Source organism: Sesamum indicum, linkage group LG2 (genome assembly GCF_026168435.1).
Source record: "Sesamum indicum cultivar Baizhima isolate 11 linkage group LG2, ASM2616843v1, whole genome shotgun sequence".
NCBI classification, from domain to species: Eukaryota; Viridiplantae; Streptophyta; class Magnoliopsida; order Lamiales; family Pedaliaceae; genus Sesamum; species Sesamum indicum.
In genome coordinates this window covers 22469390-22494012 of record NC_142658.1, presented here as the reverse complement: position 1 = coordinate 22494012, position 24623 = coordinate 22469390, and the positions used below count along the sequence as shown (strand labels likewise).

General features: G+C 34.9%; 4 protein-coding genes across 6 annotated transcripts; all 4 read left to right on the top strand.

Annotated features, from left to right (window-relative positions):
- Nucleotides 1-123: 123 nt before the first annotated feature.
- Nucleotides 124-2841, top strand: LOC105156771 (PPR superfamily protein). The gene has a single exon (XM_011072988.3). It carries the CDS (start codon nt 144-146, stop codon nt 2169-2171), a length of 2028 nt encoding a protein of 675 aa, XP_011071290.1. The 5' UTR covers nt 124-143; the 3' UTR covers nt 2172-2841.
- Nucleotides 2842-6474: 3633 nt separating this feature from the next.
- On the top strand, nt 6475-10030 carry LOC105156614 (polygalacturonase At1g48100). Its single transcript, XM_011072793.3, has 7 exons — nt 6475-6945; nt 7759-7890; nt 8005-8235; nt 8311-8355; nt 8431-8638; nt 9088-9278; nt 9360-10030. Exons 1-7 carry the CDS (start codon nt 6577-6579, stop codon nt 9750-9752), a joined length of 1569 nt encoding a protein of 522 aa, XP_011071095.1. The 5' UTR covers nt 6475-6576; the 3' UTR covers nt 9753-10030.
- A 3628-nt stretch (nt 10031-13658) lies between these two features.
- Nucleotides 13659-16385, top strand: ECHID (enoyl-CoA hydratase/isomerase D). Its single transcript, XM_011072792.3, has 9 exons — nt 13659-14038; nt 14143-14265; nt 14867-14968; nt 15075-15113; nt 15203-15301; nt 15524-15571; nt 15651-15746; nt 15832-15954; nt 16051-16385. The coding sequence occupies exons 1-9, from the start codon at nt 13772-13774 to the stop codon at nt 16165-16167; spliced, it is 1014 nt and encodes a 337-aa protein (XP_011071094.1). The 5' UTR covers nt 13659-13771; the 3' UTR covers nt 16168-16385.
- A 1094-nt stretch (nt 16386-17479) lies between these two features.
- LOC105156612 (ADP-ribosylation factor 2) lies at nt 17480-21167 on the top strand. Of its 3 annotated transcripts, none has more exons than XM_011072791.3 (7): nt 17485-17722; nt 18737-18907; nt 19050-19120; nt 19312-19431; nt 20449-20567; nt 20655-20736; nt 20854-21167. In XM_011072791.3, exons 2-7 carry the CDS (start codon nt 18760-18762, stop codon nt 20857-20859), a joined length of 546 nt encoding a protein of 181 aa, XP_011071093.1. In that variant the 5' UTR covers nt 17485-17722; nt 18737-18759; the 3' UTR covers nt 20860-21167. The 3 variants fall into 3 exon arrangements, with proteins under 3 accessions (XP_088733828.1, XP_011071093.1, XP_011071092.1); XM_011072790.3 differs by having other exon boundaries at nt 17489-17653; XM_088877702.1 differs by lacking the exons at nt 20655-20736; nt 20854-21167 and having other exon boundaries at nt 17480-17653; nt 20449-20571.
- Nucleotides 21168-24623: the final 3456 nt, after the last annotated feature.

Here is a 24623-nt window from a genome sequence, read left to right as displayed (position 1 = left end):
TTATTTACATTTCATGTTCAGTTTTTTCTGAGAACAAATACAACATCTGTTTGATTCAAGGAAAAACTTCGTAAAAGAGTAAGCAGTCAATTATTATATCAACAGCTAGCCTTTTGTTCTTTTTCGGATCACAGCTTTCTTTGATGAGAAACCAAAACTTAGTGCTATCCTTTGCCAGAGCAATAACGTTTGCTCTGAAACATAAACCCCTACTCCTATCCAACTTTTCTCTTCGAGTACACACGCTCTGTGATAACAAACATATTGACCATGCTAATATTTATTCCTATAACCGAGCCATTGATAACTTACTGAAATCAGGGTCCTTAGGTTCTGCCCTCAACTTGTTTGATCAAATGCCCGAACGAGATGTCATCACTTGGAACATTATGATTTCAGGGTATTATCATTATGGGTTTGTAAGAGAGTCATTTAGTTTGTACAGTCAAATGGTTTTTCAGGGCATTGTAGAGAATTCATCTACGTTTTCAACTGTTTTGAGTATCTGCAGCTATGCAGGGTTGTTTAGAGAAGGACTTGTAGTTCATAGCAGAGCTATTGTTCTTGGGCTTAGTCCAAATGTATACATTGGCTCCGCCCTTATCGATCTTTATTTGCAAATGGGCCTCATTGATATTGCTTTGAGATTGTTTAGTACCTTGCAAGATAGAAATTTGGCTACATGGAATGTTGTGCTGCGTGGCGTTTATGAAATGGGACGATCAAGAGAGTTGCTAAGAATATATAATGACATGACATTGGATGGCATTGAGCCGAATGGGCTCACCTTTTGCTATTTGATTCGGGGCTGCGGTTGTGAGAGGTTTCTCGAGGAAGGAATGCAGATGCATTGTTGTGTAATCAAGAAAGGGCTAGTCAATTCAAATTTGTTTGTAGCCAATGCTTTGGTGGACTTTTACTCTGCATGTGGGAGTTTAATCGAGACTTGGAAGTCTTTTGAGGTTATCCCTCCTGAGGATGTCATATCTTGGAATTCCTTGGTTTCCGTTTGTGCTGCCAATGGCTATTCATTTGATGCTCTAGAAGTCTTCCAAAGAATGCAATTCTGGGGTAAGAAACCGTCAGTCTGTTCATTCTTGGGATTCTTGAAGTTATCTAGTGCTACAAAGAACATATCATTTGGGAAGCAAATTCATTGTTGCCTCATGAAATTAGGGATTGACACTCTCCTCGTTCAGTCTGCTCTGATCGACATGTATGGAAAATGTGGCGATATTGAGAGCTCAGTCAGCATATTTGACAGTATTCCTCAGAGGACACTGGAGTCCTGTAATCCTCTCATGACATCTTTACTAAGTTGTGGTCTAATACAGGATGTGATTGAGCTGTTTGGTCTAATGGTAGATGAAAAGATTGGATATGATGAAGTTAGTCTTTCTTTGACTCTGAAAGCACTGTCAGTCTCTCTTCCTGCCAGCTCAGCTAGCTGTTCTTTGCTGCACTGTTGCGCTATAAAATCAGGTTTTGAATCTGATATTGCAGTCACTTGTTCTCTGATCGACGCATACTCTAGATCTAGTGAAATTAAACTTTCCTGCCAGATTTTCAATCAACTTTCCTTCCCAAACGTCATCTGCTTCACATCAATAATTAGCGCACTTGCGCGGAATGGTATGGGAATGGAATGCCTTGAAATGCTTGATGCGATGATCCAAAATGGTCTAAAACCTGATAAAGTAACATTTTTGAGTGCATTAATGGGTTGCAACCATTCAGGACTGATAGAAGAGGGAAGATTACTCTTCTGCTCAATGCAAACGCATTATGGCATACATCCAGAGAGGCAGCATTATTCATGTATGGTTGATCTTCTGAGTCGTGCCGGTTTACTAGATGAAGCAGAAGAGCTGATCAAAGATACTCCATGGTACGGTGATCCTGTGATTTGGAGCTCAATTTTGAGGAGTAGCAGCATTCACAAAAATGAACAAGTAGGAAAGAGAGCTGCCAAAATGTTGTTGGACCTTGAGCCGGAGAACCCTTCTGGTTGGTTGCAGGCTTCTAATTTTTATTCTCAGATTGGGGATTTTGAGATGATGAGACAATGTCGGGAGATTGCTATAGCAAGACAGATGAGAAGAGAAATAGGCCAGAGTATGATTGAGGTGCGCGATTACAGCTACCACAACAAAGAGCAGATGCTATATTAATGAAGTAGTAGTAGGGGAGTTAGAGCAACCCAAAAGACAGTACAGGATAAGGATACGCTCAACATTCCAAAGGAGTTCCAGGCCTTCTATGATATGCATACAGTTATGTATTGCAATGAGCCACGAGCCACAAGGAGGTTATATTTCTGTTCTTCTGGTTCCCGTAAGAAAACATTAGAATAATGTTGATCTTCATGTTCAGATTGAACTCCGAAGTACTATGAAATTAAACCCGATCAAAGATATCTGTCCCACAACTTTTACAAGACTTTCCCTACATCCTCATAATACTTGAGAATTCTATGTACATCCTCTATAAAATATGAAAGAATGGGATGATCAGAGATAAATGGCTTCATGTTTTGCTGTTATGACTAGTGTATGCAATGATACATGAAGTAGCTGCTGCTTCTTTGGCAACTGGCTATTGAAAAAAAAATAGATACGTTTTGGGTCTAAATTGGGTACATAGACACATGGATGTTGATGGGCAGAAATCCTACTCAGATCCAATCTATGTTTTTTCAATGGATTTGGATTTGGGTCCAGAACTTAATCTATAGGTAAGACCCAACCCATTGAGCCTGAATCTGGGTCTTAATCTATAGGTAAGACCCTACCCATTGAGCCTGAATTTGAGTCTTAATCTATAGATAAGACCCTACCCATTAACACCCCTACCATTCTGCTAACCTTTAGACTATCAAAGCATATCATTTTCCGTAGTTATTTGTCATATTTCTTTTCTGTAAAAGAAAAAATTCTAGTACTTAAAATCGCAGGTACAAATTTGGACCATTGTTCTAAGAAGGAAGAAGAAAATACATGTGTGCATAAAGCATACACAATGGGTAGCCTGAATTTGTGGCCTGCATAGGTCACTGCCACTGGAGACTGGAGTCTTGTGATAGATAGTGCCGTAGCCTACGGATCATGTGCTTCTGTTGTGAGTCCACTCGCCATTGCTACATACCTTTAATTATTTCCAAACTTGCATATGCTACAATTGGCACCAATCAAAACAGAGTGGTGTACAAAGAGGTTTATGCCATTCACTTGAGTTAGTATTCAAGTATTAGATCATCAATTGTTAAATAAGAATGTAATACTTGAGATACGTGAAACCGTTCACATCTTTTATTACAAAACGGTAATAAATATGGACAATCTGTATAATATGTTTTTTTTTTTTCTCTCTCTCTTTTTTTCTTTTGATACTCGTGATATGTTATTAGTAAATAAAATATGAGATACAATAATATTTGTAGTAGAAGATTCGAACTGTATTACAGAAATGGGGAAGAATAAAAATCAAGATTGGTCGGGGAAAAAACTGAAAAAAGTTCAAAAGAAAGAAAGAAATTAGAAAAAGGTTATCGGGCCTAAAAGGGAAAGCAAAAATCCGTGAATGCTTACAGCTCTGTATTAGCTACACATTTGACAAAACCCTAAGACAAACAAACACATAATGACAAGAGAGATTTTGGATTGGTCCTGAAGGCGATGATGGATGAATGGATGGATGTGCACAACAAACATATATACTTCAACTCAACTCAACTCTCACATGCCAAACAACAACCATAAATATTTACCAAGTAACTATACAACATCATGTACAACTGCCATTAATTTGCTTAGGGACAGTGAAAATTGTTGCTTTCAGCACAACTTCTGGAATGATCCGTGAGCCAACTTTTTTTGCTGTGTGTGTCCTATGGCCTCGACGCTCCATTTATTACACAAAATTCCATGTATTTTCAAACAAAAATGATTAAAACCACTTGATTTTATTTCCTTTTTCTGTGTAATAATATATGATAATTAATGCTTTCAGTTAAGTTAGTTATCGCCTCCAAGTACCTGAGTTATCATGATTAAATAACTTTTTCAGTATTAATTGCAATTGAGTATACAATAAGAAGATTGTTTTTCCTGGGGTCGGAACGAAAAATGCGAGTGATTGATCATGCTAGCGTGAAATGGTATAATTGTGTATGTGTTGGTTCTTACATGATCAATAATTAATGATAATGGTTTACAATTTATAAGTAATCAAATGCTAGAAGAAAAACACTCATATATATAGATTATATGGAAGGAGAAAAAATAAACTGAGGTTACAAAATCATCAAGATAATTGGACAAGAATCAAGAGATAAATGATAAGATGGTATTGTATCTACTTACCTATATTTACACAATATCAATAGATATTGAAAAGATGTTAATGACAGAAATATCGGAGTTCGCTTTGTGTTTTATGACACAATTTAACACAATAAGATGGGGCAATATTGTGGCGCGCAATTATATTTTTTTTGTTTATTTTCTTTTCATTTACATAATTTATATATAAGTATTTCAAATTATCTTGGGCTGTTAGACGAGAACTATTGGGGTAACCCACCCACCCCAACAGAAGATGTGGCAATTGTTTAAGGGCTTGGATTCCGTAGAATGTGGATTAACAACTGGTTTTCATACTCTGTGTGTATGAGAGAAAGAGAGAGAGAGAGAGAGAGAGGCAAGATATGTGAGGAGAGGTCAAATCCTGAAAAGTAAAAAAATATTTGAGAGTGAGAAAAATGAGGTGAACCTGACAGAGGCTGATCAAAACACAGCCACATCTGTGATGAAATGAAAATTCTATGTAAGGAATTGATCTGATAGAGTTGCAATAATTGGAACCAAATCATTCCAGGAATCAATTTTATGTCATAATAATGCGTAATCCAAGAAAAAGGGTAGGTGTTTTACAGGTAATCTGCACTGTAATATCTTTCTTTTCAACTATATATATATCCCTAGATAATAATTATTTTGTGCTTAAAATAAATATAAATTTAATTAATTATTCAGTTTCATTTCTTATAACTATAAGGCTGTATATATGTGTATGAGCATGCATGATTTAATAGGTAAAGACAACATGTGATCTTTCTGATTGGGTGATTTTGTGGGAAGTGGCGCTGCTAAATTATTGTTAGGTGGAAATAAATAATGTTGGACACTTGTGATTTTGTGGCTAGTACCATACCCTTCCCTGCCAAACTTGTATATTATTATTACTATTATGCATGAAACATAGAGAAAACCATGGGCGGGCGTCTCTGTCTGGTTTTTATTCCCAATTCCAATCAATCGTTTCCAACAATTCTACTACTTCTTGTTCGTACAATATTTTCATCATGGATCCGACATGAAATTGAGTTAAGAAATTGGCAATTGCTCATGTCATATAATAACTCATTTCTATCTCTCTCTCTTTGTTTCATGAAATATGGATAAAAATATACAAAGAACAAATAAATTATATAATCAAACAGCTTAATTCGACTCCAATTTCAAAATAATAATGATCTCACTATATACATCAACCAAATCACAAATATATTATACTTGTCCTATAATTGATTTAAATCGGACCACACCCTTGATTTGGAATAGAATTTTTGTTAGTTTGACAGGTGGGGGGTTTTGGTTTCAGATAATTGGTGGTTGTTAAGAAGACAAAGGAGAAAAGCGAAGCCCGTGAAGGATGCATGTGACCATAAAGAGAGCTGTTATAATCAGTGCCTTTGACAATCCATACACAACACATTCACGTGTCTTCTCTCTTCTTCCCTCCCTTTCTACCTCATCCTAACATCACATTAATTACACCAATCCTTCTTTTTTTCTTTTTTGCTAAATAATCATTCCAGGTAGCATAGAGATCAAGTACAAGCCCCACTATACGGATGCAATTATATTCTACAAATTTATTTTAATTGTATTAAACCATTCTGCAATAATATATCACACTTTGGAAAAGACAACTTTGTTTATTATTTATGGTTTATTTGTACGAACAAATATGAATATCAACTGTTGAATCGCTTGAAAGACTACACAATAACTGAATATGTATATTACCACTTTAGGTATTTTTTTGTGTTATATATGTACTTTTATAATGATTCCGATGTAAGAATTTCCAATTTTTAATATAAAATACGTAATTTTTTGTTCTAATGTGTTGCGGTAGGGTGGGTGTGTGTGTGTGTGCTGGTCCAATCGGGTGGTGAATAGGTGGAGTTGAGAGGGCAGGAGCCAATTCGAATTGCATGTACAAGTGAATGAGTCAGTGGCTACAAAACAAACCTTTCGTATGCTAAAACTGGACAAGTTAGTTAACCAAAAAGGAAATTACAAAACAAATTAATACAGAGGAGAGTGTAATAAGACAAATTACAATCAGACATTATTAATCTTTGATCATGCTCTCAACAGTTTGCTTCACACTACCTTTACACTGATCCTACCTATATAAACGATAAGCCCACCTCCTCTGCTTCCCTGCCTACCTCTGAAATCCGCAACACCTCCCTCCACCACCACCACCACCCTCTTCGGCTGAAAAATGGGTGGTTTTTGCTTCAAAAACCTCACATTCATGATCGTAATCGTGCTCATTGTGTGGTGTTCCCATATTGAGACTTGCAATGCGAGAAGAGTAGGCAGGCATTGGAGGCAGAGCCGCGGCGGCGCTGCTTCCCTCTTCAAGAAGAAAGGGAAAAAATATGGTTCCAATCATCACAATAGCAATGCCGGAAAGCCGAAACAGAAAACCCCATCTCCAAAAGCGCCAGCACCAGTGCCGCCACCGGCCGCCGGACCTAAACAAAGCCCTCCACCGCCAAAGAAAGGTGATGGTAAAGCAGCTTATCCAACAGTGTTGAGTGTGCTGGATTTTGGAGCCAAAGGTGATGGAAGCACCGATGACACTAAGGTAAAACATAAATCACCTGCTTAAATTTCACTTGGTCAAATTTCAAGAATTGACAAATTACGTCAAACATGGTTGATCAGCATTTAATTCAATCATTGCACATTCTTCTCACTCACACACTTGAGGTTCCCCATTATTACAATTGAAAAAATGCACATGCTACTTGCAAGAAATTTAATTCCTATTACCTTCCTCTCATTAATTGCTGAAAATTTCGAATTTTATATCTTTATTACATCCATTCTAAAAGGTTAGTTTCAAGAATTTCCTAGTTTTGAGGAAATTTTGGTTTAAATTGAGTTCGATGTCCAAATTAATAATATAATAGTACATCATGTTTATTATATGATTGGTATATAAATTTTTCATAACAAATGTAATAATACATGTTGCTCATGACAATTTTTAATTGGAAGGAAAAATTTCCCAACAACTTAATTATTTAGCATCTTAGTAAAAATAAAGCATCACAATAGGGACAAATTATGAGCGCCAAAGGCATAGACAAGAGAAGGTGCAGGTACAAAGTGGTCCACTCAAGTGATTTTTGCTACGGCAGTTTATTCTGGTGATTCCAACAATGATGCCAAACTTATGTTCCACACAAACTAACAACTGCAAGATGTTAAGCTGTAAAACTCCAAATTTCACAAAACCCAACATGTGAACTCATACCATGTTTGACTATGCCCCATTGGTCCTAACATTTTAAATTATATCATCACGAGAAAAACAAAAGAAATAATTAGCAAAATCAAATTAGAAAAAGAAATAAAATATTAAAAAACTCCTGTTTCTATGGTAAATTTGCAGGCGTTCCAAGCTGCTTGGGCTGCTGCTTGTAAGGTTGAAGCGTCGGTCATTGATGTCCCAGCAAAACATGTATTCCTCGTCGGACCCATTTCCTTTTCTGGTCCCTACTGTCAACATGACATTGTTTTCCAGGTAATTCCATACATAGACGATAGGATTCAAGAAAGTCACGAGTTTGGCCCTGTCCACACAATTGAAGATGTGAGTGAATTCATTGAAGCCCATTTGTTTGCTAATTTTCCGCAGTTAGATGGCAAAATTGTTGCCCCGACAGGCTCGAGTCACTGGGGTTCAGGCCTGCTGCAATGGCTTGAGTTCACGAAACTAGTGGGCTTAACAATCAAGGGAAGCGGCACGATCGACGGAAACGGAGCTGTTTGGTGGCAAAGTGCTCCATACGATGATGATCCGTTGGATGATCAAGCAAAGCTGATTTTCCCGTCAAATGGCACGTTTGGACAAAAGCCTCCAATTCCTGTAATTTCCTTGTCCACATTTCAAATACCCAAACTTGTCTTTTGTGCTTGTCCTAACAAGAATTTCATGATGCAGGTAAGAAGCTCACTTGGTGGGAAAATGCCAAGCATAAAACCAACTGTAAGGACCATGCAAATTTCTTGGAATTCAAACTTCTTTTAGAGCTCGTGATTTAACTGGATTCTTCAAAAACAGGCACTTAGATTCTACGGAAGTTTCAACGTTACAGTAACCGGGATTACGATCCAAAACAGCCCTCAGTGCCATCTGAAGTTTGACAATTGCGTCGGAGTCTCAGTATACAATTTCAGCGTCTCATCGCCCGGTGACAGCCCGAATACAGATGGGATTCACCTTCAGAACTCCAAAGATGTGCTTATACGCAGTTCCAATCTTGCCTGTGGTAATACATCGATCTCCTGATCAGTTATTTCTATGAATGCTACTAACAGAATTATGTGTACGACCACTAGGACAAAACAATGGATCTGTGTGTGTGTGTGTTGGGGGAGGGGATGGATCAGCGACACCCTTGAAATGAGGCCACTTTACTCCTGACTCCATATCAATTATTCATTGGGTAAATACACCTGTTGCTCACATGTTCTAGGACCCAGCTTGCATAGAATTGTCATCATCTTAATAGTTCAATATATAACATATATCCGCCCTGTAAGAATAAGACAAATTTCTCGTGTTACAAGCCATAAACCTAACTAAATGTTCACACTGAGACAGGCTTGTGAAAAAATTGGACAGGTTTTAAATCTTGATAATGTTTCGAAGTTCTACTTAGCAAAAATCAAGATATTGCCTTAGTATGGCTTCTTAAGAAAAAGATGTTTGTTGCAGGGGATGACTGTGTATCAATACAAACAGGATGTACAAACGTGTATATACACAATGTTAACTGCGGCCCAGGACATGGAATAAGCATTGGAGGACTAGGAAAAGATAACACCAAGGCTTGTGTGTCAAATATCACAGTCCGAGACATTGTTATGCATAATACGATGAATGGAGTCAGAATCAAAACATGGCAGGTAAAATTCTAACACAACTCTGTTTCAAGCTCACCTTACAATAAAAATTCAGACTGCCAACACAAATGCTACATATTCCAGGGAGGGTCAGGGTCCGTGCAGGGAGTTCAATTCTCAAACATTCAAGTGTCTGAGGTGCAACTGCCAATCGTTATCGATCAATACTACTGCGACAAAACCAAATGCAAGAATCAGACATCTGCAGTGGCTCTATCAGGGATCAACTACGAAAACATAAGGGGAACGTACACTATTAAGCCCGTCCACTTTGCGTGCAGCGATAGCCTGCCGTGCACAGATGTGACTCTTACAAACATACAACTTAAACCTCAACAAGAACAGTATCACATGTACGACCCCTTTTGTTGGCAGACGTTTGGGAAACTGTATTCTCCCATGATTCCTCCCGTCGGGTGTTTAATTGTCGGAAAGCCATCGAGCAACAAAATTCAGGGCGATAGTGATTTTTGTTGAGTGTACTGGTGAGGACATTGACGGAATGATGATTCTTGGTATGTATAGTGATTGAAGTAGTATATTGTGGCGTATTCTTTTTGTGTGGTCGGCATGGTTTGGCTGGCCCCTTTTAGCACCATAGTTAGTGAAGAGTGAGGAGATTAGTGAATATTTTTAGCAGTACTAGATAATATATACCAAGTGTTTGCTTAATAAGATTACATGCGGAGGTTTGGTAGTGCCGGAGTATGTATAAAGTGTTCCATGAATAAGGATATTCCTGTCCGGATTTTCTATGGAAGGACCCGTCATGACCCAAACAAATCGAGGTTAATTGAGTGAGCTCATCCAATTTGATTTGATTCAAATCCTAATCGCTCGGAGCCCAATTCACGATATCTCCAAGCCCAAAATCCTGCCGAAGCTATCAATTATCCATATTTGAGATTTTCTATCATAATTTAGAATCATATACCGATGTACGATTAACATATGTTTCTTTTGAAAATTTAAAAAAAATAATTAAGTTGAAGTGTAATTTAAATAGTAGACGCATGCAAACATATACAAAAATGACATTAACGTATAACACCAAAGTAAAACGACAGATAGAGCAGGAAAAGATAACTTGCCTGAGTAATTTTGATAACTTTACTTTAAAAAAGAAAAGTAAAAACCTTACTCGGATGTAACTCTTCCTATTGAGGCATACATCTTTAATGTAACCTTCAAACGTATAAAATTACAAAAGAAAAAAAGATCTCCTAATGTATAAGACGTGTATTTATTTACTACTCAAGTTTGAGATACATTAATATATTTCAAATTGAAAAATTCTAATTCAAATCGAATTTTTTGGATTCGAATTAATTATATAATAAGTGCAATATGTTTACAGTGTGATTAATGTATATTTCATGAAAAAATGATCAATCACATTGTAAGTATACTACACTTGCTCTATGATAAATTATAATTACAAATTGTAATAAATGTGGAGAAATAGGTGATGGAGAAAGGTGGAGTAGTGGGTAGTTAATAGAAAAAAAAATATAATTGTGAGATTGTTAAAAAAATAATAAATTACTAATTTGACCAAAGATTTTTAAAGAAAATAAATGAAATAAAGGGTAAATTTTAATATTGAAAAATTGATACAAGAAAAAATTATGTTTTATAAAAGTATAAATTATATTGTATGCGGGCATATGTAAGTTTGAGTGGGGTGGTTTCTGATTTATGTGCTAAACCTACGTTCTCTTTTTCTTTATCTTTGAGCCTAGATTAATTAATTGCGGGCAACCCTCTCTCTCCCAATTTAGCCATTACTTTCTTATAGGATTAGTTTTCACAAACCAAGGTAAATTGCAGTTTTGGTCCCTAAAATTTGCCCCAGAATTAATTTTGATCCCTAATCTTTTCTAGTCATGATTTTGATCCCTAATCTTTTACAAATTATTGTGTTTTTTTATTCAATTATTAAAATTAAAGGTAACAAAGTTAGAGACAGAGGACCGTATTACTCAACCCGAGCAGGCCGTGTGGAAGAACAGTGTTGCTAAATACGGCTCGGTCGTATTAGCAACCAAGACATTAAAACGGTCTCCTCAGCAAACCCACTCTTTTGCTAGTTCATGGCATCATGCCTATGACTAGAGGTCCCAAATCAATTGAATTTAAAGAAATTGGCCCTCCATTCAAATTGCGGCTCTACCAGGTAACTAGGATTACTCAATTTTCTACTCGGACAATTACAATTATATCCTCTAATTTATAGTTTATTTATTCAAATCATTCATGTATTTTTTAAAAATTACACACATTCATCAGAAATATCAATATCATGTAAATAAACTATCTACTATTTCTTGAAAAATTACATACATTCCACAAAAACGTCAGCAATATTGCATAAACTACTATTATATTTTGACTGTTATGAGTAATTTTGTAATTATACAAAAAATAAACATAATTCATATAAATAAAAAAATATAATATAATAATACATCAAGTTATGGTGAGAAGTTGATGCTCCCAGAGAGGATGAGCTACTATTCAATCTCCTTCCCATGTGTTACACGGCTTGGCCGTATTAATTTTAAATTCAATTCTAATGATTGATAAAAAAACGTAATTAAGTACCAAAATCAATTTTGGGGCCAATATAGTGACGAGAAGTGTAATTTAGCCAACAAATCAGAAATGAAAAAAGAGTTGGTGGATCTATTTGGTTATTTAAACCAATAATTCAACAAGCCAAGTTGTCAGGACATCAAATTGCTACAAAAATATTGGAAGTTGGGCGAATCTGTCGGAGGCTGCTGCTTAACAATTGAAATTTAATGAAATAGTCAATGATACTGGGACAGTTTCCCCATTAATAATAAGGCTTCTAAGGCGACCCATGTGGTTACGTTAGCCATAATAATATTTTTATATCATCCATCGTGACTCATGACTTTTTTTTTTATTTTTTCACCATAATATAAATCGATTTAATTATTATATTAATATATTAAAAATAATAGACAATAAATTATAATAATTTTTTATTTAATATAATTATAAATAAATTACAATAATTTATATAAAATGAAATAAATACTTCACATTTAATGTGATTTCAAACTTGTTCGTAAAATCTGGTGACTGTACGCCCCAAATATATAGCAACCTTCATGCTTTGATTAAGTAAAACTTTCTGTGCCGTTCCAGCTACGGAGAGTTATATTGATTAAGCCAAGAGTACCGCAGCTCCAGCTACTGAATAAATTTGACCAGACAACATAAAATTATATGTTCAAATTCGACTACTTTGAAGGTGGTTGTACTTTGACAAAAGAACGATTGTGCACAAGTAAGAAACAAAGTTGATTTACAATAAATATATTGTGAGAGAAGAACAATAGTGCACAAGTAAGAAAAAAGATTAAAAAACAAAAGTATATTTTGACAAAAGAGCATTAATCGTGTACAAGTAATAATGGAAATTTGGAACGAAATGGAAGACTTTATTCTTATGAGAAATAGGTCAGCAGTTCAAGTTTTTGGGAGTTGAAAAATCAATTTTAAAATTTTCTTTTCTCATCAAAGGAAATTGGGGGGAATATTTCGTAAAGTGAGATTGATATTTGTTTTGTTTAATTAGGGGGGAAAAAGAGATAATTTTAGTGTCGTTCTTTGAATTTTGATGTAATTATATATGGATTTTATGTGATATGAGAATTTACATTTAGTATTTTTGGTGTTTGTTTCTATCTAAAAAATCGATCTTTCAATTACTCAAAATTCACCAAATTTGTGAATATTAGCAAAAATGCTGAAACAAAATTCATATTTATTCCGATTGATTTTTCAAGCACTTATTGAAGGTTACATAATAAATTAATCTTTTCAGGCCAAAGTATCTTTATAAGGGTGACGATATACTTCCTCACTTACATTATCGAGTGAAAACATGTAAGGACAGTTTGGTTAGAATATATTTATTTGTCTTTAATATGTCAGTAGTTGAGAGTAAATATAGATTTTTATTTAATTTTTTTTACTAATATCAACAATTTTGATGAATTTGGACTGACAAATGGCTCAACCTGTTAGATAAAAATACAAGTCAAGAGTATTAAATATAACTTTCTGAACTATAAAAAAAATTAATGTGTAATTACATCGTAGTAAAGAAAGGGGCGGCAGTGTAAATTACCAAAACAGAAAAACAAAGAAAGAAGAATATGCGTGATCAATGCATAAGTGATTAAAATAACATATTCCCTATAATAATGATGAAGTGAAGAGTAACCTAAATAGAAAAAGATGAACAAGGGCAATATCGGAATTTCATGCAATTAATTATTACTACAGTAGTAGCTAGTAGGCTTATCTTATCACCCCTAACTTGTATAAATTGTCTGGACAACGAACTATGAACAACTACTCTACAGTGTAGCAACACAGCATAAATTAGCACTAGTAAACGCTACTCTGTAATAGAAATTGTGAGCAGGTGTTGAAATCTGATTAGCAGACTTGTAGCAATGGCTGGAATGACGGGCAAGGAATTCGAGGCAATCAACAGGAGAATGGCCTCTCTCGTCGGCCATCTCCTTCCAGCCCAAGGCGCCGGAACCTCGAATGCCAGCATTGCCTTGTCGAATTGCAGCTCGCAATTCAACGACACATACCATCGGGTGCACGGTGACGTCCCGTCCCACATCCCTGAATGGAAACCGGCCTTGGATGAATCCGGCAAGGAGTTCATTGACATTATCTATGAAAAAGCTGTCGGCGAAGGCATCGCTAAGGTCTGTCTTGATCCTGATAATTAGACCCTTAATAGCTCAAATGTTTGATTGATGGTTATACGTCCCGACTGAATTCTTATTTGGCTTTCTTTTGGTGCCTGCAGATAACGATTAACAGGCCGGAGAGGAGAAACGCTTTCCGGCCTCAGACGGTGAAGGAGCTCATGCGTGCATTCAACGATGCCAGAGATGATAACTCTATTGGAGTTATCATTTTCACTGGGAAGGTAATTTATTTTGAACTTAGTTTTGGAATTGTTTGTAGGAAACAGAGAGGAACAGGACTGTTAGTCCGGGAAATAGCCCTTATGATCATGCAGTTGCTGTAATATTCATGTGCATGAGTTTGTGAAGATGAATAAGATATTTCGTGGAAAAGGTTAATGAAATCCATAAGCTGACTAAGCTCTGTTATGCTAATGTTATGAGGCCCCACTTGTAGATTTAAAGAAAGAACAAGACAATTGAATCTGACCCCAACTCTCCTCAATTTTGCTGGAATTGAATATGTTGAATCAATATTTTTCGGACGATTAACTGTTATTCAGACATCATCCCTGTTTATGACTTGGGGAAAACTATGACTGTCAAATTGTGATTAAAACACGGGACCGGTTGAAGAGGAAGCGCCCTCAAGACCGGTCCAACAGGACCATTCTTGGTGAATCTCGGACTCTGAGAGCTTCCAAGATCAAACTCTTTTAGTTTGAAGGGATTCGTGTATGAGATTTTTATGTACGAAAAGACATGACAGCTTGAAATGGTTGTAATTAGTCGTTCGCCAAATGGATTTTCGAATGATTTACAGTATATAACAATATGCTGCAGGGCACTAAGGCGTTTTGCAGTGGAGGAGATCAGTCATTCAGAGGCAAGGAAGGTTACGCTGATTACGATAACTTTGGTCGCCTCAATGTTCTAGATCTGCAGGTACATTTATTAAATTCTCTTTAATTTTCTGTAACTTGATCACAAGCGCCGGTGCAGTGCAAATATATCATTTTTAAAATTGTTGTTGCGTTATTTCTACGTTCAGGTCCAAATTCGTCGCCTTCCCAAGCCAGTAATAGCAATGGTAAGCTTTATTTACCTTTTGTTTTTTGTGTCTGCAGTTTTAGACATCATCATTAAATACTGTGTTTTGTTTCTTGTATAAATAAAAAGGTTGCAGGGTATGCTGTGGGGGGTGGACATGTGCTCCATATGGTCTGTGACTTAACAATTGCAGCAGATAATGCTGTTTTTGGTCAGACAGGACCTAAGGTAAATCTTGCTCTGTATATTTCTGATTGTCTGTGCATAGTGAATGATCTATCTTGCTCATGTAATAACTATAATTATCTTTGACGATGGAAGATTGAAAACCTTCTAAATTTTTACTGGAAAATCCTTATATGCATCGAGTGTAAAAACATAAGCAGAGCAAAAAAACTTCCATGGTTTCTTCTTATCATAATCATTCAACATGTTTTGTGCAAACTGCAGGTTGGAAGCTTCGACGCTGGTTTTGGGGCCTCAATCATGTCTCGTTTGGTAAGTTTTTTGAAACTTTTTAGGGATTTACAATGGCCTCCAGACTCTTTATTACAATTGTGAGTGGTTGATTGAATAGGTTGGGCCAAAACGAGCGCGTGAAATGTGGTTTACGGCGAGGTTTTACAGCGCTGCCGAAGCAGAGAAAATGGGACTTGTCAATACTGTTGTTCCTGTAAGAATACTAAATTTTCCCTGCTACTGAAATAACATTCAAGCTGTCTCACTAATTTTGATGACTTCAAAAACTATTGTTTCAGCTGGAGAGGCTTGAAGAGGAGACAATCAAATGGTGTCGGGAGATTAATAGGAACAGCCCAATGGCAGTTCGTCTGTGCAAGTCAGCTGTCAATGCAGCTGATGACGGCCATCTTGGACTTCAGGTACCACCAAAATTAACATTATTTCGGTTTCTGAGGATACAAACAGCTACACGACATGTTTCTTAATATTTCTTGCAATTTCTCTTTCGTTTCTAGCAAATTGGAGGAGATGCCACGCTTCTCTTCTATGGATCTGAGGAAGGAAGCGAGGGGAAGAACGCATACTTGCAACGCAGAAAGCCCGACTTCTCAAGATTTCCTCGTCTTCCATGATGTTGTCTTGAGCAACAAATGTACGCGTGTGCTTATGATGTCCGATTTGAGAAATAATGTGTGGGAAAGAATAAAGTTGTAGGGAGATTGCGAAAATATGGTCCCTAAGTATTATTGTTATTACAATCACAGACAAATTGGCAACTCCACAGTTTGTCTAGTGATCTTCTTTTCTGAATTAAATGAATTCTCCTCCAAGATTGCTGCTTTTGCCATAATCTTGTCTTTCTCTCCTCATAAAATCATAGTCTTGTTCTCATACACCACTGCATTAACCAGAAAGGATTCCTGAGTAGATGTGCAATCAGCCATGAAAAGGATATGCGATTTCATTGTAATAAAAATGATTCGTGCACGCTATCAACTATAGAATATATATTTCTTTTTACTTATATTGTAAATAAATAAATAAAAAAGTAAGTAGAGTTGGAGCGCATCAAATTAATGTGAGCAATTCTTTTTGAAAAATAATTAATGTATCTTTAAATTGAACAAATTAAGTTTTCTTAAATTAATTGTACAGTCCTCCGCCATTCATCACTTTTCATAATACATTAAACCACACTCGAAAAACGACATTTATTATTATTATTATTTTGTTTGCGGTTCTTGTCTGCCGTTGGCCTAAAAGAAATTGTCACACGATCGGATTTGAATACGGAACTTATCATTAGACAAATCGACTCTTTGAGTCAATAGTGATAGTCGGTCAAGGCTTCAATGGCCAAACTATGATCATTTCCAGCTAAAAAATTGAAGTAGGGGTAAAGTCATACCTGCTCACTATAAAATGGTTTATCTACTAGTTACATTAATGTATAAGGAAAAGGAAAAATTGTATTTTGATTCCACACGATAGAGGGACATTTGATCTCACACTTTATAGGCTTAATACGTTTAGTTTTATAGGCTAAGAAATTGTAGCATTTGGAATAAAAAATAATAAACAAATTTTATCTTATGAGACCACCAAGTGTACTATAATACTATAATTTTTTATTCTATTAGACCAAATGTGTTAAACCCATAAATTATGAGATCAAAAGTGCAATGCATTCTATGATGTGGAACAAAAAATGTAATTTTCATGATGTATTGACATATTTGATGGCTCAATAGAATATGATGGTTTCAAGCTAAATGAAAAAAATTGATTAAAAAGTTACATAACTTTGCTGACTGAATGGAAATCTACGGTCCGTCAACACGAGAAGGAAAAGATCTACAGAGGAAGCAGTGTCATTTCTCATGGGGTAAGGTAACGGGTAACCCCATTGTTTTAGGGAATAACTGAAGATTACGGGAAGTAGGTGGAGGGCCTCTAAAAATATAAAATAAAATAAGCACTGCTTTGACGGTTCTCAATCCTCCCCGAAAAATAGATATTAGTGTCTCCTTTAATTCTCAGCCATCTCTATATTTCACTCTCGCACGCGCATAACACATACTTTCTCTCTCTACCATTTGTTAAATCTGTCGTCTTAAGGTATTTGATGATTGTTTATAAGTTTTGTGTACCTACATGTTTTTGAGGTTTGGTTTCGTTTCTGTTGAGGTGATTTTACTTCTGATCGAATTTTTTGACCTTTTTTTTTTTTTTTTTCAATTTATTGATTGTTACGGATTGATGTATTTGTGTGTGATATGTGACATTAGGATTTTTGCTTTTGTATGTTGCATTTCATATTTCTCTTGGAGGGGATTGAGTTTCCATTAGATTTAGGGAGAAAGAAGCATCTGGTGTCGAATGAGCTGATTTCGATGTATTTAAGGATGTACTATTGTGGTTTTTTTGGGAATTATTCTTTTTCTTATTGATCTGAACTGATCTGATCTGGACTTTTGTGGTTGAATCGATTCACTCCGATGGATTTCTTTTATGTATTTCATACTTATTGTCTTGAGAATCTGAATATGATGAGATCGGTGTTAGTACTTGTTATGGTTGCATTGAATCTGATTCTTTTTATAGACATCAGATACATTTGATCTAGTAGAGTTTCATCTCTAAACTGATTTATAGCTCCATTTATTGTTGTTTGCTACATTTCTAAATTTTTGTTTCTAAGATCATGATTCCACCCAATAGTATCATCTGCTAATATATGTTGTAATTTTTGCCCCTGTCTTTGGAAGCCATTGTGTATGGTTATAGGTGGTGTTTATATGCTTGTGTATAGATTGGAATTGTAATATGGATCATTTCGTATTTGTATGTGTATCTCTTATCGTGATTAAATCATAAATGTGTTCAGAATGAAAAACAGTTTTATTGGAAAGCTCCTTCATATGTTGTTAATTTGATAAGGTAATAGGATTGTTTTTGTAATTATATTGTGGTTGCATTATATAATGGGAGTCTTATATTTGAGTTATGTATCCTCTTGTCCATGTGTAAAATTTCTGTTTCCACATTACATTTCGTGATTGTTAAGTATGGAACAGAGGCAGGCACATCGCAACTTGCAATTTTCTCTCTGTTTATTCTAAAGCAGTCATACTACACCTTTTCATCGTTTCATCTCTCTGTATATTTATATGATATGTCTGCTGCCTATGATGGACTCAGGGGACTAGAAGAAAGAAAGAGAAATGGGGTTGACGTTCACAAAGCTTTTCAGCCGGCTTTTTGCCAAGAAGGAGATGCGCATCCTAATGGTTGGTCTTGATGCTGCTGGTAAGACTACGATCCTGTACAAGCTCAAGCTCGGAGAGATTGTGACTACTATTCCTACTATTGGTATGCCTGTCCTAGTTCTGCAATTGGCTTTGTTTCTTTTTACTTGTGTACTAGCTTATATTGTTTTAATTTGATTTGAATATTAAAAGTTGAACTGCTCTCCAAAGTTCATTTTTTTTCTGGACTTACAATCTGTATGCAGGCTTCAATGTGGAGACTGTTGAGTACAAAAACATCAGCTTCACTGTTTGGGATGTTGGTGGTCAAGACAAGGTGAGAAATTTTTCTTTTGTTATGTCTTATGATTAATCTGTGGCTATATTTTAATTATTGATATAAACAATCTTGATCTCTCCATCCTCCTCCTTGGTAATTTTCCCCTCATAGGATGGTGGAATTGATTAGGTCTTTGATGAACTTGCATACATGCTATGGAGAATTATGCTGTGTATTTCATTTTACAGATTCGTCCATTATGGAGGCACTATTTCCAGAACACCCAAGGTCTCATATTCGTGGTGGATAGCAATGATAGGGACCGTGTAGTTGAGGCAAGAGATGAATTGCATAGGATGTTGAATGAGGTGATATTCCGTTTCTTCACTCTTATGCAACATTCATGAACTTGAATTGGATAGGATGCACTTCTAATTGAAAACTCATGATTCACTTGTAAAACAATTTTAGTTTCTTGATGAGAAATAGGTCCTCAAAAGCATAGATAATATCCACTATGCCTGGAGAAATCAATATTATGAGAAAACCTGCTTTGAAGGAAGACTATATAATATATAGTTTATTTTGTATTAGCCTAATCAAATATCTCGTAAGGGCGTTCTGTATCCTCTTGAGCTTTTTCATGTCTGTGGATGGCTTGTTAGGAAAGAACTAATGAGTTCACCTTTTGAATGTATTATCAATAAAGAGGTGACATATCAACTTGTTTAATATACTGCATTCATTTCAGATGAATTTATTAAATTTATGTTTTCTTGGGATTTTAGCATCTTGATGACCCTCAAGCTACCATTAGAAATTATTTTTGCATCTCATTTTGTTCTTGATAAAAAAAAACAATGCACAACATAGAGTTATTACGCAACAAAATGAGTCACTATTTAGCATGTTCATCTAAAACACCACCTTGCTGGAATGATTACTTCATGGGAGAACGAAATGCATGTAGGTTCCTTTTTGTGTAGACTAATTAGAGGGGGAAATGTCAGAAATGCAACTGCGAGAGTAGATTTCCTATTTGATATTTCATCAGCCCATGTGCTAATATTGCCTGGGGTCAGTGTAGGACAATTTCCTAACGAATATGCTTTTATATTTCTGGAGTTAAATGTAGTTTTCTTATAAATCCCTTTTCTATGCCTATATCTTATCATTATGATGAGCATAGAAACACAAATGTGATCAGCAAATAAAATTGTTGTGATCATTTTGAATTTATTCTATTTTTCAGTTTGATTTTAGTCTCTATAAGAAATTTCATGGGCAAATAGATATGTTGATGTTGGTTATTATTGCTTGATTAATTTTTTGACATAAAAAGAGGGTGTTGACCATTTGGTTGGGCTATCGGTTACTTCTTTCAGGATGAACTGAGAGATGCAGTGTTACTTGTATTTGCAAACAAACAAGATCTTCCAAATGCAATGAATGCTGCTGAAATAACTGACAAACTGGGCCTACACTCACTCAGGCAACGCCACTGGTAGATATGCTTAACCTGCGTTCTTATGAGATCAGTATTTCCATATACTAATTTCTTGTTTTTCACCCAATTTTCTTTGCTTTCTAGGTACATCCAGAGCACCTGTGCTACATCTGGAGAGGGCCTTTATGAGGGGCTGGATTGGCTCTCCAACAACATTGCCAACAAGGCAAGTACTTTAGATACATTCATTCGACATGGATTCTATATATCTAATTGCTTCAAAAAGTACTCTTATTGTAGGCTAATTGTTTGGCCACTCTCTGACTTTGCCACATTATTGCAGGCTTAGAGCTTATGGAGTTGTTCATGTGAGTTGACGCTGTGCAGCCGTGTTTTTTTTTTTATCTAGTCTTATAATAGAGTTTTGGCGTTGTTTTTATTTTTTAATTTTTTACAGTGTCTTGGTTTGCGTTTAGGACCCTTGAAATGGCTGTTTAACAAACAGTGGTTTGTTTAATTTTTTTCCAAACATTTGCTTAGTTTTGAGTGTAATACCCAGTGAGAAGAACTAGACTGGTTTTGGATCTTCTCTTTTGCTTGCCCTTGTACCTTTTCAACATGTAATCTGCCCAATCAAAAGGTTACAATTTTAGTTTAGGTGTTGAAATGCCGGAATGTGTGAGCGTGAACTATAATAATTGCTTTACTACACATGCTATGAGTGGTGTTGCCTATGAAACTCTGAAAGCCCAGGATAGCGTCTCTTATGATTTATATGCCTTTCCATTGTAATAAGATGAATTTTTGATTAAGGTGGAAATATTCGATATAACCCAAAAGGAAGTAAAAGTAGATAGTAATCCAGTAGGGCATGGACAAGAAGATCCTGCACAAGTATGAGGCTATGCGATGCCTTTTGGTTTCGTACAAACATCAAAAGTTCCTTCCGGATCACCTTTTGAGATCAATTCCACACCACAACTGCTAACTTTCAGACACATACACATATATGTATATACCAGGTGTGAATTTTGCAGGGTAGAGGGCCCTGTCTTTTGTTTTCTTGTTTCCAGCTTTGAATCCCCCAAAGTTAAGGGGGCGGAAAGAGTGGGGATCAGATTCCAGCACCCCTCCCCCCAGTTTCCAATTCCGGCAATAGCCTCTCATTATTCCTGTCTTTTTTACTCATTCCTCTTTTCATTAATTTTCCAGCTTCAAATTCAAATACATATTTATTTATTTTTAAAATATAAAAGATGTGTAGTTATCAACAGCTATTAACATAGTCCCACATGCATATCCAGTTAAGAATGCCTGCCTGTCTCCCAAAATATCAAGACATAAGTACAAAATTTTGACACTATGGTCCATAAAAATGTATATAAATACATTCTAAATAAATTAAAAAGGATTTCGAATATCACAAACACTTTGTTTATTCTATTCATAACATAAAGCTGTTCCATTCATATTAATTTCAATTAATCCACATCCAAAAAAATTTAATGAAGAGTAGTAGAAGTGAAACAAAATAATTGTAAATGATTGCTTATTTGTAATTTTGAACGATCAAGTAAAAGCACACGATAAAACATGGTATACCAAAAGTAATGACTAAAAACTTTTATTTGGATCACTATTGCTGTTAAATAGAATATTTTATTATATCAAATTATATTTTACGTTACAATTTTATTTTTATTTTTTTAAAAAAACAATTATCAGTATAATATTTATTTATAATAAAAGATGTAGAGACAGCATAACAGGAGTGAAAGCAATAGCCAATAGGTTTGAGGGGGTAGATTCTCTTTGAAGAGGGTTTGCCACATGGCCATTTTTAGTAGTTTGGTGGAAGCACTTTTGTTCCAGGTTGTACATCAATTATTGAGCCTTAGCTCTTCTACTCATCATTGAATTCTGAATTTGTCTTTAGCAACCCCAACTTGTAATGAAGATGATGATCATATTCCCATTCTTTTGCTCAGTTTTGCTTTGGTATAAAGTTGTATATTCTACTCTTGCCTTTTGGGCTGCCCTGCTTCCTACTGCACCATTCTTCCAATTCCTTTCTCCTAAATTCAACACACTATACTAACTAATTATAATCTAATATATGTACTTCTATTCTACCTTAGCAGTCTTTGAAAATTACACAAAACCTAATATATGTATTAGTATATTATCATTTCAAAGTTTGACATATTCCTTACTACTCAGACTTCATTTCTACCTAATAAAATCTATTGGACTAATATCAAATTATTAGTCAATATTCGACTCAAGACTGCGTCCGCCTTAAGAAACGTTGCAATTAGAGAAATATGTTGCTATTTAATTATCTAGTTCATGAGCTCTTTGACATACAGGTGGTCCTTGATTGCATTGAATTCAAATTTTTATAATACATATATATATATATATATATATATAAAACAAAACATAGTTAGCTATCGTACTTTAAATTAAGATTATCTTTTCATATTTTTCTTTGGACTCAAATAAATGTATATAATAAACAAAGTAATTTTGATAGATATATATATTATGCCACATGTAATAAGCGGTTATCAAAGACCTCATATTCAACCATTTATTATCTTTTGCAGCAATTTTAAAGACAAGTATCACAATCTTGAGTAGGGTTTTATGGTCGGAAGGTGACAGTATTGTCCCAACCAGAAGTAAATAGAAACATGGAACCAATTATATAAAACATCATTGGCCCATGCATATATAGTAACGGGTACTGTATGACAAGTCAATATAATTAATGTCGTGTATATGAAGAAAGCAACTCTTAGGTGCATGAAAATGTCGCAAAAGGACAACAAAGATAATAATGATGCTGATGATGATGATGTGATTATATATGACACTTTTAATGAGTACTAATTCATGAATCTTCTTATATATACATACAATATGGTATTTTTCACAATCTCAATAAAATACCGTTGAGGAGATGAGCATACAGTTGAGGAAGGATAAAATGTGATTTTAGTTTTATAATTTTGGAGGGTGTTAATTTTAGTCCCGCTTAATTAAAATTCATAATTTAGTTCTACAATTTAAAAAATTATTATAATTTTAGTATTTTTCATATAATTTGATCTAAAGATTTCACGTTATTAACCATGTCAATACTTAAACTGGAGTTTCTGGCGAATTTGAGTCCACTATGTTTTCTTTTTGAAAAATAACATGGCAAAAAAAAAATAAAATTACAACTTGAAAAATTTTGCCATATCATCAAGTGGTAATTTTCTTTTTGCTAAGCATTTCCTAAAAAAAATATTTTGAACTGTCATTTCATCAAATTCGCCGAACATGAATGCCCCGATTTAAGTGTAGACATAAAATCTTTGGTCAAATTAGCTAAAAAAAACCAAAATTAGCATAATTTTTAAAATTATAGAATCAAATTAGAACTTGTAATTTAAAGAGAACCAAAATTGTCACCCTGTAATTTATATGATTAAAATGGTATTTTTTGTGTGCAGGAAAGATACTTTACTCCCCAACCATGCAAATTGATGTTTGTTCTTTTCCTATCACTGCGGCTTTTACCTACACCCATATTGTTCTAAAAGATTGTGCCAGTTTGAGATTAATTATTAGTGTGCTGATGATGACCAAGTTTAGAGTTTGAATCTGTGATATTAATATTGCAGGAATAAAGAACAATTGTGTAATTTTTTTTATATTATGTAAAATTAATTCTTTATTTTTACTTTTGATCCCTTTAATATTGGGGTGTGATAATTTATATGCAGTGAAATAAATTTTTAATTTTAAGGTAGAAAATAAAAGAAAAAAAAATAAAAGAGAGAAGACGAAACCATGATAATATTTACACATGGTAAAAAAACTATATAATCATCGACTCGATAATTTTGGTCAGTAGGGTAAATAATTATAAAATGGATTAGATAAATCCAAATATTATTAAAACAGATTGTGGTTGAGTGAAGTGAAGAATTGGATATTAATTATCCAAAAATGTGTAGGTGATTAATGTATTAATTAATTAAAAGTGGATGAAGAGTCCAAAAGAGTTGGGCGTGATTGGATGGGCTGCCTTATTGTATATATTGTGTTGATAATATAGTT